Genomic DNA, 15,831 nt, shown 5'->3' on the forward strand with positions numbered 1-15,831 from the left:
AAATGAGGGGATGTCCTTCAATTGGGGAATGGCTGAACAAATTGTGGTATATGCTGGTGATGGAATACTATTGTGCTAAAAGGAATAATAAACTGGAGAAATTCCATGCAAATTGGAGAGACCTCCAGGAAGTGATGCAGAGTGAAAGGAGCAGAGCCAGAAGAACATTGTACACAGAGACTGATATACTATGGTAAAATCGAATGTAATGGGCTCCTGTACCAGCAGCACTGCAATGACACAGGACAGCTCTGAGGGTTTTATGGTAAAGATGCTACCCACATTCAGAGGAAGGACTGCAGGAGAGGAAACATATAAGATAAACAATTGCTTGAATGCATGGGCTGAGGCAGACATGAATGGGAAATAGACCCTGAACAAGGACACATGTTACAACCAGTGGAAATGTGCGTTGGCCATGGGTGGGGGGANCCTGAACAAGGACACATGTTACAACCAATGGAAATGAGCATTGGCCATGGGTGGGTGGAGAGGGGGGGTAAAGGGGAAAGTAGGGGCATAAAGTAATGTAAAAAAAAAAAAAAAAGCATCATGAATGGCATGTCACTATGAATCTGAGGTGATTCTAGTAGCACAGAAGAAAATGAAACATTAAAAAAAAAGTATCTTATTCAGAAAATATGGAAACTACTTTCAGCTGAGAGATAAGGCAGCCAAAAGGCCCATCTTATGGAGTAGGAGATGTAAGAGCAAGGGAAAAAAGCTAATGAAAGCTTGGTAAGTAGCCTTCCATAGCAAAGTCATCCTGAACAGCATTTATGTCAACAGGTAAAAGATGGAAATGACCTAAAAAGATTTTTATAACACACTCTTTTCTCCCTTAAGGAAGGGATCTATCCACCACTTTGGGACTTTTAGCTATGCTTCTGATGAAAAATGAAAATACCACTATGAAAATCATCTACATTTTATCAAGTGTACATAGAAAATAATAGCAGCTAGCCTTTATATAGTGCTTACTTACTTTCAACATTATTGACTTAATATTGATATGATAATCCTTTAAAACCTCAGATCTTTTTCAGAAATTTCATCTAAGCATACATAGCTCCCCAATCTTGTCCTAGTGAAATTGATTTCTAAGTCTTTTTGTTAAAATTATGAGCTAAAAAGTTTAAGACCATTATACATTTGGGGCTGGGAAAAAAAGAGGCCACCTAGTCCAATCCCTCCAATTCACAAATGATCTTATCACAATAGCAATAAATGTTGGATTTTGTGGGGGTGGGAGGGGAGGGAACAAGCATTTATTAAGATCATATTTTACCTGGCAGGATAAAGAGCTAAGCCCTTTACAAATATATCATTTCTCACAATAGCCTTGTGAGATAGGAGCTAATATTATTCCTATTTTAGCTGAGAAAACTGAGCTCCTAAGTATCTGAGGCCAAATTTTAACTCCGTTCTTTCCTAACTCAAGGCTCAGTGTCCAATCCATTAGGCCACCTAGTTGCCTTGGGGGTTTGGATTCAGGTCTTGTTTCTCTAAGTCCAGATAGTTTCTTTCCCACTGTACTGTACTGCATTGTTCAATGATTCTGCTTGCTGAATAAGGCAGATGATGCTTATTTGCTATCTTAAAAGGAGATTCAACACAGAGTACAAATTGAAGGTGGTGAGGTCCTCTATATTATTACAGAGAACATCAGGCTCGAGCTGATTATATCACATTGTAGAACATTATTGAAATGTTTGACCCAAATTATCCAAAAAGGAAAAAAATCAAGTAGATGAAGAATGTCTTGTTTCCTTATATGCAAAACAAGGAGGTGTCCTTTAAATGTTCTTTGAGGTACCTTCTAATTCAAGATGTACTCTTATGACATCTTTCAAAGATGATCTTTTTTTCTTTGATTCTTATTAGTAGTCTACTGCCATTCCTTCCCTGGGAAGCAGGGAATGGGCATTTGCAAAGGATAAAAGACTGAGAGGCCAAAAAAGGTTAGAGGTAGGATAAGAGAATTCCTCCACATTTTACCAATGTGGACTTGCCTTCGTCACCATGTTGTGGAATGGCTATGCCTATCACCTTTAGTTAAAACTAGGAGTGGGCTGATTGCCAAGTTGGTTCATAGTAATGGACTCTGGCATTGGGACTAGATCACCATAACTTTCCCCATATAAATATATTTATTAGAAATAAAAATGCCCCCTTTATGAACAAAGTTGCATTTTTCCCCTTTATTTTTTAAAATATCTTCTCCACATGATTATTAAAAAAGCAATGAGTGCTATTGGCCATTTTTGTAAAAAACAAAATGTTTCAAATACAGGTTTAATCACATCTTCTGAACAGGTTTTATACCCAGGATATCAAATCCTTTAGCCATGATAGCAGCAGTTGCTTCACACAATAACATCCTCCACATGTTCACCTTCAGTATTTTTCCTATGAAAAACAAAAGGCATATTTTTTAATCATTCATATCTTAAGATAAACAATGCCCTCTACATTTTAACATTAGAAGGGACAGGAAGGTTAACTAATGTAAATTTATTTTTATTTTAAAATAAAACATTTTTGAATGGGGGCCAGCTAGATAGTACAGTGGATAAAGTACCAGACCTGGTATCAGGAAGACTCTGAGTTCAAATCTATCCTCAGACACTTCCTAGCTGTGTGACCCTGGACAAGTCACATCACAACTCCAACTGCCTGGCCCTTACCACTTTCTGCCTAAAAGGGCTTAAAATAATTTTTTTAAAAAATTCAGACTATCTCTATACTATTGTTTTTATTTTTTTAATTGATGAAAACATGTACTGTGTCAAATCAACACAGCTTTTTCCTCTCAGGTATTCTTAAAATTCTATTGTTCCTTTAAACAATGTGGTCTTTCTAGAATGTACTTTTTAAGTATCTCTGTGCTCTAAATGGAAGGAACAAAAGGTTATCATAACATAAAGGTACTTTGACCAGAACTATAGAAAAGTGATTTTTGGTTTGTACATTCTAGCTCAAGACACGGAGGAATTAAAGAACCCAAAGAACATAAAGGGTAGGCTGCATTTCTTTCCAATCATTCTTTGGCCAGTCTTCTCTCATAGGTTGATAATTCAGTGTCACAATTACTTGACTTTAATGTACTTTACTATAGAGGGAGAGAAGAATGGAGTAGAAAATTGATGAAGAATCTTCAAAAGATTTTTTGGCCTGGGATCATGTCTAATCAGGATGTTTTGTCATACTGAATGCTCCACATTAAATCCTGTTGTAGGACAAAGACACTTACCAGTCTGGCGATCTTTCTCCACGCAGTAACAACTATCATAGAATTCTGTGAAAGTGGTTGCTAATTCATAGATATAATCACAAAGCGTGTGGAGAAACAAGTCATCCAAAATCTTTTGCAGAATCTCAGGAAAACGTAAAATGCACCGTCCTAACTTCCATTCCTTCTCATGGTCCAAAATGATCTTAGTTTCCTTAGCAGCTTTCTGTAACATCTCTTCATCAATGTTAGCCAAACGGGCAATAGATCTAAAAAGGAAATTACTATGTAAACACTGCTCATTTATGGTATATATAACCATTCTTTTTAAAATTAGGGATAAAGAACATTAGCCATTCACAAAACTGCTAGTTAAAGAGAAAAAGAGCAAAAGAGCATTATAGGAGCTGTACTAACTTTACTATGTAATTCATAACACTAATTATCTGGTCTGAACCACTTGCTAAAATAAAACTAACAGAAAATCTAAACAGATTTATTCTGAAGTATTTAAACCAATAACTTTAAGAGACAGTAGCCCAGAAAATAAAGGCGAGGTCCAAGGATTCAGATGAAAGCAGTTATTTTAAAACTGAAAGCAAAAATAATCTCCACATTTCCAGGGAAGTTTTGAAGCAGAATTTAGATCATGAGGCTGATGAATTTATGAGAGCACCAGACTAAAAGTCAGATGATTTGGGTTTGAGTTCCAGATGTGACATCAACTTTATATGCTATGTGCTGGGAATACAAATACAAGCAAAAAACATAGTCTCTGCTCTCATGAAATTTACAATTTAGTGGTAAAATAAAAGAAAAAAACATAAAAAGAATCTGAAAAGCAGGCAAGAATATTGGGCAAGGTGGGAAGTTTGAAGTGCAATCTGGTGAAAAATAAAGATATGGTTGGTATGGCCATCCTCCTTAACTGCTCCAGGCCTTTTCTCATTTGAATAATGTGAACCTACCTCTATAGTGTACTCCATTTCTAACAATGGACTTCTTGTCTGCAAGATGATTTTCTATTAAATATTACATCATATGCTTTACTCTCGACTTTACCTGATCCTAGTGAAGGCATATAGCAAGTAAGCTGCTGTGTTTCCTCTGTCATCTAGCATTTTGTCAAAGGAGAAGATGTAGTCATTCATCCTGTTGTGGGAAAGATCAGCATATCTGATGCACCCAAAAGCTACCGAAGTCTGAGCAGCCTTCAATTCCTCTGGAGTTAAAACCTTTAAGAGAAAAGCACCACTCACTATTCGATAAGTCTAGACAATGAGATAAGCAGTGGGGATATAAAATCAAAGAATGAAGCAATTCCTATATTCACAATGCTTACATTGACAATATAAAATATGAACATACATACATATTACAAAAATATAATTAATAGATAAATATTTACAAAGTACCTCAACAGAAAGCTATTGGGGAGATGGGCTGGGTGCAGGTTGTGAAGGACTTTGAAAACAAAAAGCTATTTTATTTTAAAGAGAACAGGGAGTCAGATTTGTTCTTAAAGAAAACAACTCTGGTAAATATGTGGAGCAAGAACTGGAGTTATTGAAACCTGAGACAGGGAGATCAATAAGAAAGCAGGTGTAATAATCTGAACAAGAGGTGATGAGGTCCTAAATTGAGGTGACACCTGTGTAAGTTGATTGAATGAGATGGATGGAGATGTTATAAAAGGTGGAAATAGGAAGTAGCATGACTTGGAAATGATTAGCTATGTGGAGTGTGAGTGATGCGTCCTAGATAATGCTGAAATTGTGAACCCAAGAGATCAGAAGGATTTTAGGTACCTTTGACAGACCCAGTTACGTTTGGAATGGGGGAAAAGATGAGTTATGTTTTGGACATTTTGAGTTTAATATATCTCTGGGACATAGTTTGAAATAGGAAACTGATGCTATAGGATGAAACTCAAGAGAATGGGACTGATCTTGAATTCATAAAGACAGAATATAGTTAAGCCCATGAAAGCCAACGAAAGGGCATAGAGAAAGAAGAGAGCCTAGGCCAAAACCATAATGGAACATGCACATAATAATGAAGTATGATACGAATGAGATAGCAAAGGAGATTGAGGAGCCAGAAAGGCAGGAAGTAGCCAATAATCTCAAATATGGCAGGTAGGTTAAGATGGATCAGGACTATGTAAAGACCATTAGATTTTGGTAATTCTGGAGAAAGCGGTTTCAGTTGATGATGAAATTGGAGCTAGATTACAATGTGGAGTGGGTGAGATGATACAGAATACAATTTCCTGGATGTGATAGGAGGAATAGGATCATGAGAACATATAAGGAGGGCCAGTAAGAAACTTCAGTAAAGGATAAATCCCACCTCGGCCAGAGGTTTCAAAGGTTTCAAATGAGCATGGGCTATAAGCACCAGATTAAAATGTAAGAGAAAACATTTAACAAAATGAATAAAAATAAAATAGAACACAGATATTAATGTGGTTTTCTAAGTCACTGTGTAGCCTGCGGGGATCCTTATGTATAAGGGGTTTAAAGATGAGAATGATAGAGGGGTTCATGCCCTTAATTCTCACAGTTCAGTCAAAAGAAGATTTTCAGTTAAGAGAGGAGAGAGAGAGACTACATGAGGCCTTGATGAGAAAAGAGGTCTGGAACAGATTCTGTGGGGAAGGAGAAATAAAAGGATTGCTTTATTGCAGAGAGGGCCCAGTTGAAGTTGGATAACATTAATTTATAAGGTACCCCAGTCAGAATGGGTGTGAGATTGCCTCTAGCTTTTTTCAGTTGCTTGTGAGAAGTAGAACTGGTAGGAATCATCCAGGTTTTATGTCTGGCAAGTAAAGAACCACCACAGAACAATGGGGGGTGGGGGTGGGGTGGGGGGGTCGGTGAGAGAGTGCTGCAGCACAAAGGATTTGAGAGCAAAAAATTAAAGAGCTGAAATGGCTAACTACTGGGTTAGAGAAACAGAAATGGTCCAAGAAAATACTGAGGAAAAAGATTATAGAGATCTTAATAAGGACAAAGAAGAGGTGCAGGAGGGACACAGGGTAGGGTGGGAATGAGAAGTTACGGTCTGTTAGAGAAATGTCAGGGAAGCAGTTACGTATAGCCAAAGTGCAGTGTGAAAGAGGTCACAGGATAGAACCAATTTTAGGAAATTCGAAATGGAAGATCTATAGAGATCTTAAAGTTCCAAGGTATAAAGGCAAAAGATGTTGAGTCAGGTGCTAAAGGAGGGAGAATAATTTTGGTTGCAGGGGTCAGCAGGACAGGACATTACAATTACTGAAATTTTTTATTTTAAGGGAGGAAAGGTTATTGAGTAAAGAAGGTAAAAGGAGAATCTATGTCAATAGAAAGCAAGCAGTATTCTAATCCTAAAAAGTTAGCATTTCCTTCTAAGTAGCTCACTGTACTACATCATTTGAGGGCAAAAAGCTGATAGTCACAAATTATCATATTGTCTACAATTTATAGCCTACTTAAACACAATAAGAAGCAAAGGGGAAAAAAGCCAAAACACATGCTTATTCAATGCCAATATGGTCCCAAATTACCTTATCTCTTTCTTTTTCCTTCAGTTTATCCATAGACCTTTTTAGTCCTTCCTCTAACAGATCAATGAGGCGCACTGTATCACCTGAACGAGTTTTAAATTTTTTCCTAAAATCAAACATTTAAAAGTTTTGGGTTAATGGATTCAAGCACCAACTGGACAAAACAAAACTGGTAGTGGAGTGAATCCAAAATAAAAAGGAGGCTATTAGAAAAGAAAAGATGAATGGTGGTTGGTGGAGAAGGGCAGGGTCCAGAATTAAGGACAATGGGAAACAAAATGAAAGGTGATTCTTTAACTATAAACATATCAAAGATAGAACAAATGCAGTTAGAAACATGTTTCTGTCTGATCAAAATATCTGCTCTGATTTAAGCATTTTTTTTAAAATTTTTATTTTTAAAACCCTTACCTTCTGTCTTGGAGCCAATACTGTGTATTGGCTCCAAGGCAGTAGAGTGGTAAGGGTAGGCAATGGGGGTCAAGTGACTTGCTCAGGGTCACACAGCTGGGAAGTTCTGAGGCCAGATTTGAACTTAGGACCTCTCATCTCTAGGCCTGGCTCTCAATCCACTGACCTACCCAGCTGCCCCCAATTTAAGCATTTTTTAAAGGAATAAAATACTAAACTAAAACACTAGCAGAGCAGAAATATTAAATACTCAAATATGCTAACTTCATACTATTTTAAATACAACTGCCTATAAATTTATTTTAAAAATATATTTAAAACTCTTACCTTCCATCTTAGAATCAATACTGTGTATTGGTTCCAAGGCAGAAAAGTGGTAAGGGCAAGGCAATGGGGGTCAAGTGATTTGTACAGGGTTTCATAGCTAGAAAGTGTCTGAGGCCAAATTTGAACCCAGGACCTCCTGTCTTTAAGCCTGGCTCTCAATGCACTGAGTCACACAGCTGCCCCCTTCACCAGGCTTCTTTAATTACGATCATGTAACCAAAAAAAGATTTTGTAGATTTCAGGGAGGTGGTCAGTCTATTTTCTCCCCATGTTTTGCAGACTTACTTATCTTCTCCTAGCACTACGCCAAATCCAGCATGGCTTACTCGGGTCACTTTTGGATCATACCATCCAATCATCTGAGCTGCTGCAAATATCGCCTGGAAGTGTAAAGCCTGTATGTGAAATAAAAGGAAAACATTTATTCGTTTTATTCTGGAATAAGATTAAAGAAGTTATGGCTATGTTTCTGTATCAAACCCTAGAATAATCAGTGATTTTCTGGTTGTATTTTCTTCACTAACAACGAAAACAATTCCCTCCAAATAATTTCATCCTATGTACTGCTCATCCACATTTTATTTTCATAAATCCTTCATGAAAGGTCTATCCAAATACTTGTTCTAAAGCTGGACTCCACTAATTCTAAGGTTCTATGAATATGAATGGGAAAAATTTACATTTTTATTCTACCACAATTGGTTTCCTATGTATTTTCTGTAGTTAAAAAACACTGTGAAAAATGGTTTCCCACATTGCTAAAGGGATCTAAGATGTAAAATAAGGTTAAGAACTCTTGCTTCTATTTCTTTGTATTTTAGAGATCTTAAAAGTAGTCTTGCTGACATCTAAGCATCTTTGTGGAACAAAAATTACACTGTTCTGAATTTTAGGTTTTAAAGAACTTTGGCCAACTACCAAATAGCAAAGTAAAATATATGTTACAATTCTATAGAAAACAGGAACAAAAAGGGATCCATGAACTTACCTGTCCACTGTCTACCACATAGATAATTACATCTGCCTTTTCTTCCATTAATCTTTGCTTGATAGCAGCTAAATCAGATGTATCATAAGTATAACCTCCATCTGATTTTACTATTGTTAGTGGAACTGAGATTTCTGGGACAAACACAATCTTCCTCCCATCATCCACCTGCACAAATCCTGTAGAGGGAGAGGCTAATTGTCAATATGAGTAAAAGTATTTCTCAAAATAAAACAATATTTATAATTCAATTCAGTAATGGGTTAATGGATTCAAGCACCAAAAGGGTAAAATTTACTAATGCATGCATTTTTACTCCTTGCTCAAGAGTTTAATATGAATTTGATGAATTTTCTTTTGTATTCTCTGGACACAAATTATTTTGAGTTATTTCTAACACTTTAAAGAAATATTACACAAACAAAGCCATTTTTGTCTGTCTTCTAGCTCTAAGACACAACTCAGATCTATGGCATTTGTTTCTAAGCTCCTGATAGGCATCTTTAAAAACCCCACCTATTATTCTGTCTGCCTAAGCCTTCCAAGATTTTATTATTTAGGAAAAAATATGAGGTTAACAAAATGACAATATAAAGGGAAAGAAAAGGAAACAATGTTCTATAATGACCAAGCTTGGCCTGAGATAAAAGTTGAGAAAATGTTTCTTCTTCCTTTCCTTTGCAGAAGGGAATGGGGGAAAGTAGGGAGGGGACTATAGGCATGGTGCATTGAATACACTTATAAGAGATATATTTGGAAAAGGGAAATAAAAAAATGCATCAAGAACAAAAAAATTAAGTGATGTCAGGAGTGGACAAACAATGAAGAGAGTGAGGAAAGGGTCTAACAGACAATAGGGACTGGTGCTGTCAATCTTGAAATGGGGACATGATGTTCTGTTGAAGTGGGTGCAAGATTTGAACCAATGGAGTTACATTTGTATAACTCCAAATTTGTATAACTTCTTTATACCAATCTGAGCAATATGCCTTTGCAAGACTGAAATAGTATGATCCCATGTGGTTCATAATCTGCCTCTGACTGGAAAACTGATTATATTGATTCTCTTCATCTCAGGTCTGTATATGGGATTGCTATGTCAGTTAAATCCATCACCTGCTGTCAGACACTATCAGAACTCCTATAGAACATATACTCCCTCTAAGGCCTCCCTCTACCACTGCCCTGATCAGATCATTTTTTCTTCAAAGAAGGTCCCAGATGGGGGGTGCTCTGTTATCACATATGTTGGGTTTTCCATCTTGAGATGAATGTATGATGTTTCCGGTATTAAATGCCTTATAAACAACTCTATGCAGTGGAGGGCATCAACAAAATTCCACCACTGGTACTGATTTTAAAGTGGAGAGTTTTTAGTTGCCCAGTTCTATTTTCTCTATGTGACAGACCACTTAGATTCCTGGCCACTACACAGGAAAAAGTATAAATAAAAATCCCCATCTCTCAAGGCTAATTCACATGCTGGCCATGCAGTTTACATTTTACTTGTAAAACTGAAATTTTGGAAAATGCCATCTAAAGTGTATATATTTCTATGGACATGGGAAATGTATCAAAACTACATTTCCCGTGATCCAACATGGTCCAACTGGTTTCCGTTTCCGGGTCTTTGGGCTTGGGGAGGCCGACGTCTTGACGCAGGGAAGAGCTTAAATCTCCTGGGTTAGGAGGGAGTGGCCTCTTTGACAGTAGGCTCTCTTGGCGAGCAGACTGGAGACAGTAATGGAGGCGGCAGTTTTGAATGCTTACAAGCGCGTGGTCTGATAACTTTATCTATCAACATGGCTTTAATTAAATTACTAATTTATATTATTATACCAGCCTTTATCATTTTTAATCTTTATATACTCCATTGAGAGAGGTTTTGCCAGAACCAATTCCTCAGAGGAGTTTTGACCCTCACTGCTGGATTAATGACTTCAAAGGTCTAGTTGGGCCAACCTCTGTCATAACAGATAGAACCAGCAGAGAATGCAATTAATTAATTGCAAAATTCTTATAGGTATAGGGTCACTGAACTAGTGGAAAAGGGGTGGAGGAAGGTTGATGTCCCACTCCCCTTCTATGATAAGTCATTATTTTGACCTAAGGCCTTACCACTGTAGCTTCATCTTTATCTGACACAGTGTCATCATTACACTCTCAGTACAGCGGCCAACATTACTATTCTTAGAAAATGAACTCTCAAACAACTGGGGATATCTTAATTTGCTCATGGGTAAACCAAACCAATATAATAAAAATCATAGTTCATCTTTAATAAATTTACTTATTCAATGTCCTACCAAAAAATATTTTATAGTTAGAATAAATAACAAAGGTGGCCTAGCAGTACTAGATCTCAAAACTGTAGTGGTAATCTTCAAGATGACCTGTTACTGGCTAAGCAATAAGAATGGAATAGATTGGATACTCAAGCCTCTAGGTACCATCTATCTCCTTCACAAGCTATACAGTGTCAGTAAAAGGGGATTTGGATAGTTAAGTACTCTAGTCTCTTTATTTCTATCACTTCTTCAATTTCATCAGTTTCATATTATTTATGGTTCAGGCAACTCTTAAGGGCTTCCATTTAGCTCTAACCACAATAACTGGCACAGAAACTGCCATGAGTTCCTGTGCAGGTACTCAACTCAATGCTTGTGACAATTTTTAACACAAACTTAGGATCTTCTGCCCACCTTGACCTGAGCAAAGCACTTAAAATACCCTGGTATACCAGCGACTTGGGTACATGGCTTCTAGACTCCTTTTAGTCCTGCAAAATATTACCATCCTTTCAGTCTCCTAGGTTGGTAACCTCAGTGTTATCTTCTCATTTCCCCTTATCCTACTTGCTGCCAAATCTTTCTTTTCTACCTCCATAACTTCTCATATTTCACCTCTAAAGTTACACCAACTTAGTCTGGGCTCTAATGAACTCTTGCCTGGATTTCAATGGCCTCCTAATTGGTCACTTGGCTTCAAATTTCTCCTTGTTGCAATTTACAATACTATACTGCCATTAATACAGATCTGTCCATGTAACTCAATAAACTCCAGTACCTCCCTCTTCCCACTAGGATAAAATAACTACAAAATCCTTTTGGTTTTTAAAGCCCTTCAGAATTCAGAACCAACCTACCTTTCTAATCTCATTACATACACACTCTTACAGCTTTATGGTCCAGTCAAACTAATCTTCTTTCTGATCCTCATATAGAGCACACCAATTTTTTGTCTTTTATGGATTTGCAATGGCTAGCCTCCAAGCCTGAAATGTACTCCTGATTCATCTCCACTGCATAAAGGTCCCTCATTTCCCTTAATAGCTCAAGTACCACCTTTTACTTTTCTATTAAGCCTTTCCTAATCTCTCAAGCTGCTAGTGCCTTACATCCCTATGAAATACTTAGTATTTACTTTGTATATATTAAAATACATTCATGTTGCCTTATTTCAATAATATAAGCTTCTGGAGAGCAGGAATTTTTTCATTTTTTGTTTTCTGTCTCCCAGCATAGAATGTATAGTGAACATATAACTGATGCTTGCTAACTGACTAGCTGATATAATGATTACTGTTTGTTTATATGTTATCATCTCCAAACATACTATAAGATTGAGCATAAGAGGATGGAAAAAATGACCATTGTCAGTTCCCAAAAAAATAATAGTTTGAATTAAATGAAATTCCAAATTCTAGATAGTTTTATTAAGTTTAAAAGCATACAACTTACCTTTCTCCTCAAATTCTTTCACAATATCAGTCATCCTGTCTTGGTAGAATGATTCCCCTCTCTCTATCAGGGAAATATCTAAAGCATCATAGATTTTTTTGAACTCTGAAAGAAAATGAAAATCAGCTCAAAAGAAGTAATGAAGTAATAAAATGTCATTTCTAAAATATTTTTAATTTGAATACCATATCTACCTTCTCTAACAACAACAACAACAAAAAAACCCACCAAAAAAAAATCCCCAAACTTGAAAATATAGCAATGCAAGGTCGAGAATTTTTCTTAAGTAAACTATAAAAAACAATGCAAAATGATAAACTATTCTAATTTCTCAGATACAAGATAATGGGTTGACATTTGCTATTCATAAAACTGACTTTAGACAGTAAATGAGATAAAAAGTATCTCATCATAGCTATGTGAAGGCTATACAATTAAGATCCTTCTTAAAAAACACTGTATATTGGACATAATGAATTCCCAAAGCTCACCTTGGCGAGAAACATCACAAATCAGATTCCAAGCTTTTGTGATATCTGGCATTTTACTCTGGAGTTGAACCACACACTGGTATGCTCGCTTCTTAAATTCTTCCTCAGTGTCAAACCTCTTCTTAGATTCCTAGTTTAAAAAAGAATAATTTGGAAGCCTATTTGCACAATTTTGGAGAAGGGACTAAGAATTTCTAAATCTATAACCTATGCCACAAAGAAACAAACAAACAAAAAAAAGATTTGGAACTTATACTGTTAACATTAAAAAATATAAATGGATCTGCTAAATAACCATATTACTGTGACCAACAAAATCTTACGTTTTCTGCTTTTCTTCTTCCTTTCCCAATTTATACAATCCTACTTCAAATATAACTGTATTTAGAAGATTTTCTATATGATTCCTTGTTCCACATGTAGTTTCTGAGAAAATAACCTTGTTTTTCTTGTGAAGTAGGATTATATATCCTTCTGTTCTTTAAAAAAAAGCAGTGGAACATTCTTTGATTCGGGTGACTAAATATCATACCAACAATAAGAATGGTTAATACAGTGAGACATGTCATTTCAGTTTCCGCCACTATATGCAAAGATGACTAGTACTATCTACCCTAAATAAACACCAAAATAAATTGTGAGGTAGATGTTTTGGCTGTCTCCATATAAACATAAATGCAAAGATGTTAATAAATTGATATAAAATTTATTTTAGCTTCATTATGACAATGAACTAGTATCACTGTAAAAAACTAATTCTAATATTCAGACTTAGAATAATTAAATAAGACGTTTCATTTTATATATCATTTAGTCCAAGAATACAAATATAAAAGATAGTCTGTATGCCCTCAGAGTGCTTATATTCTGTTGGAGGACTATAACTTATACATGGATCAAGTAAACTGGGGATATGTACAAAACAGTGATTTGAGGGCATGAAGTGAGTTATGGGTTACAAAAGATTGAGATGAAGAGGAAAAGCATTACACATAAGGGGAGGACAGCCTATGTAAAGGCATGAATGTAAAACACATAGTAACTAGCATTTACATAGCAAAGTCCTTTATAATAAATATCTCATTTGATCCTTACTCTGGAAGATGGATGCTATTATTATCTCCATTTTATAGTTGAAGAAATTGGGACAAACAGAGGTAAAGTGACTGGCCTAGGGTTAAACAGCTATTAAATGTCTGAGGGGCAAATTTTAACTAGGGTCATCCTGATTCCAAATCCAGAGTTTCATCTACCTATGTCACCCAGCCACCTATACAATGTCATGCACAAAGAACAGCCAGAAGGCTGTAGAAGCATAGTGTGGAAAAGTAATGTGCTATCTATCAGCAACACAAAGATAATCTGGAATCAGACTCTGAAAGGCTTTAATGTCATACAGAAAGGAGAAAGACAAAGAAGAAATAACCGGTAGTATATACCTTATAAAAGGCCTGAAGATCACCTATAGGAGGTGAAACCGTTACATAATCTGGAAATTTATCCTGTAGGTGAGCGATGAGCATACCAAACTGAGTTCCCCAGTCTCCTATGTGATTTAACCTGGTTAGCAATTTAAAAAACAAACAAACAAAAATCTTTTAGAAACAGATTCAAAGAGTAAAGTGGGTTTTAGAGATATAATCACCTACATTTTAGAAAAGAAATACGAGACTTAAGGAAAACAATCTGCTCAAGATTCCACATCTGACTTGTGGCAAAGTCAAGAAGTTGAAACCTAGTTCCCAGATTCTCTGCCCAGTAATGCATTGTATTATTGCCTCATGGTATAGCTATTTTAATTAGCTAATTTATTTCAAATTGTAAAAAGGTTTTTCCCAACATCTAAACTAATCACTAAATTAGTAAATCATACTTAAAATGTTTATATGAAAACTTACCAAGAGATTGCTTTATCTATGTAATGTAGCTAACCTGGATAGATAGAAATCCAGGTAGGTCAGAAAAAACTGAGGATAAGTGAAATATTCATTTATTCAATTTATCTTAATTTAGGAAAAAAAATGTAAATGCCTATCATGTGAGAGAATCTATGATATAAACTAGGTATAAAAACATGGAAATCAAAAGGCCTCTGCCATTTAAGAAATTTACATCCTACTAAACTGTACACAGATACATAAAATACCAGGTATCAGGCAAAGAAGAAATACAAAGTACTCTAGGCAAATAAGAAGGGAAAGTACACTGAGTGGTGTTGTATAGACAAAGCCTCATTTTCAAGTGAAATTTCTCATTTTCAACAGAAATGCCAAAAATGAAGGAAAGTGGTACCTACCTGAGTACATCATATCCTACAAATTCAAAGAGTCGGCACATGCTCTCTCCTATAATGGTTGACCGAAGATGGCCTACATGCATCTCTTTTGCTATATTTGGAGAAGAAAAATCGACTATAACCTGAGATAGAAAAACCAGAGAAAATATTGTGCAGGAATGCTTAATTTCATTATTTATACATAGAATCTCTTCATAAAATTTATATTTCCACCAACAATTATTAAACATATACTATGTATTAGGTACTATAAGATACTGAGGAGATAAGTAAAACACTGCCCTTAAGGAGCTTAACATTCTATAGAAGCAGGCAATATGTGCACCAGTAAGTATATATAAAAGAAAAATGATGAGATGGGGAGGAGAATGCATCAAATAGAAAGAACTTGAGTTGAACTAACCATTAGCCTTTCCCAACATTTCCCTTTGTATTTTGTCACTTTATTGTTAAAAGAAACCTGAGAGATGAGTTTGTTAATTTTATCATTCATATTTATTCAGTGGTAGAGCTCAGATGGGAATCCATGTCATGAAATGCAGCCTTATTCTTTCCAAAGGACTATAGATTTAGTTTATTTTAAAAATAATTTTAATAATGTCATCAATTACTTTAAACCTTAAACATAAACCTTTAAAAGTAGTGCTCAATGTGGAACTAATAAAAGATCATCAAACTGTTTCTAATAAAATTTGCTATATTGTGCTTGTCATTATGATAAAAGCACCAGAACTCTAAACAAGTTTATAGTGATTTTAAATCCCATACATAATCACACTGCATTAGTCAGAAAAAT

General features: G+C 35.7%; 1 protein-coding gene across 1 annotated transcript in view; it reads right to left on the reverse strand.

The window, feature by feature from the left end:
- Window positions 1–2,173: 2,173 nt before the first annotated feature.
- Window positions 2,174–15,831, reverse strand: part of RARS1 (arginyl-tRNA synthetase 1) — a 28,425-nt gene continuing 14,767 nt past the window's right edge. Inside the window, exons 6-15 of the mRNA XM_044661702.1 lie at window positions 15,036–15,157; window positions 14,179–14,299; window positions 12,740–12,869; window positions 12,249–12,353; window positions 8,509–8,687; window positions 7,806–7,915; window positions 6,783–6,888; window positions 4,295–4,467; window positions 3,254–3,501; window positions 2,174–2,409 (exon numbers count right to left, since the gene is read on the reverse strand). Coding sequence (XP_044517637.1) covers window positions 2,300–2,409; window positions 3,254–3,501; window positions 4,295–4,467; window positions 6,783–6,888; window positions 7,806–7,915; window positions 8,509–8,687; window positions 12,249–12,353; window positions 12,740–12,869; window positions 14,179–14,299; window positions 15,036–15,157 — 1,404 coding nt within the window. The 3' untranslated portion in view covers window positions 2,174–2,299. The remainder of the gene's footprint in view (window positions 2,410–3,253; window positions 3,502–4,294; window positions 4,468–6,782; window positions 6,889–7,805; window positions 7,916–8,508; window positions 8,688–12,248; window positions 12,354–12,739; window positions 12,870–14,178; window positions 14,300–15,035; window positions 15,158–15,831) is intronic.

The sequence above is a fragment of the Gracilinanus agilis genome, chromosome 2 (genome assembly GCF_016433145.1).
Source record: "Gracilinanus agilis isolate LMUSP501 chromosome 2, AgileGrace, whole genome shotgun sequence".
Taxonomy (NCBI): domain Eukaryota; kingdom Metazoa; phylum Chordata; class Mammalia; order Didelphimorphia; family Didelphidae; genus Gracilinanus; species Gracilinanus agilis.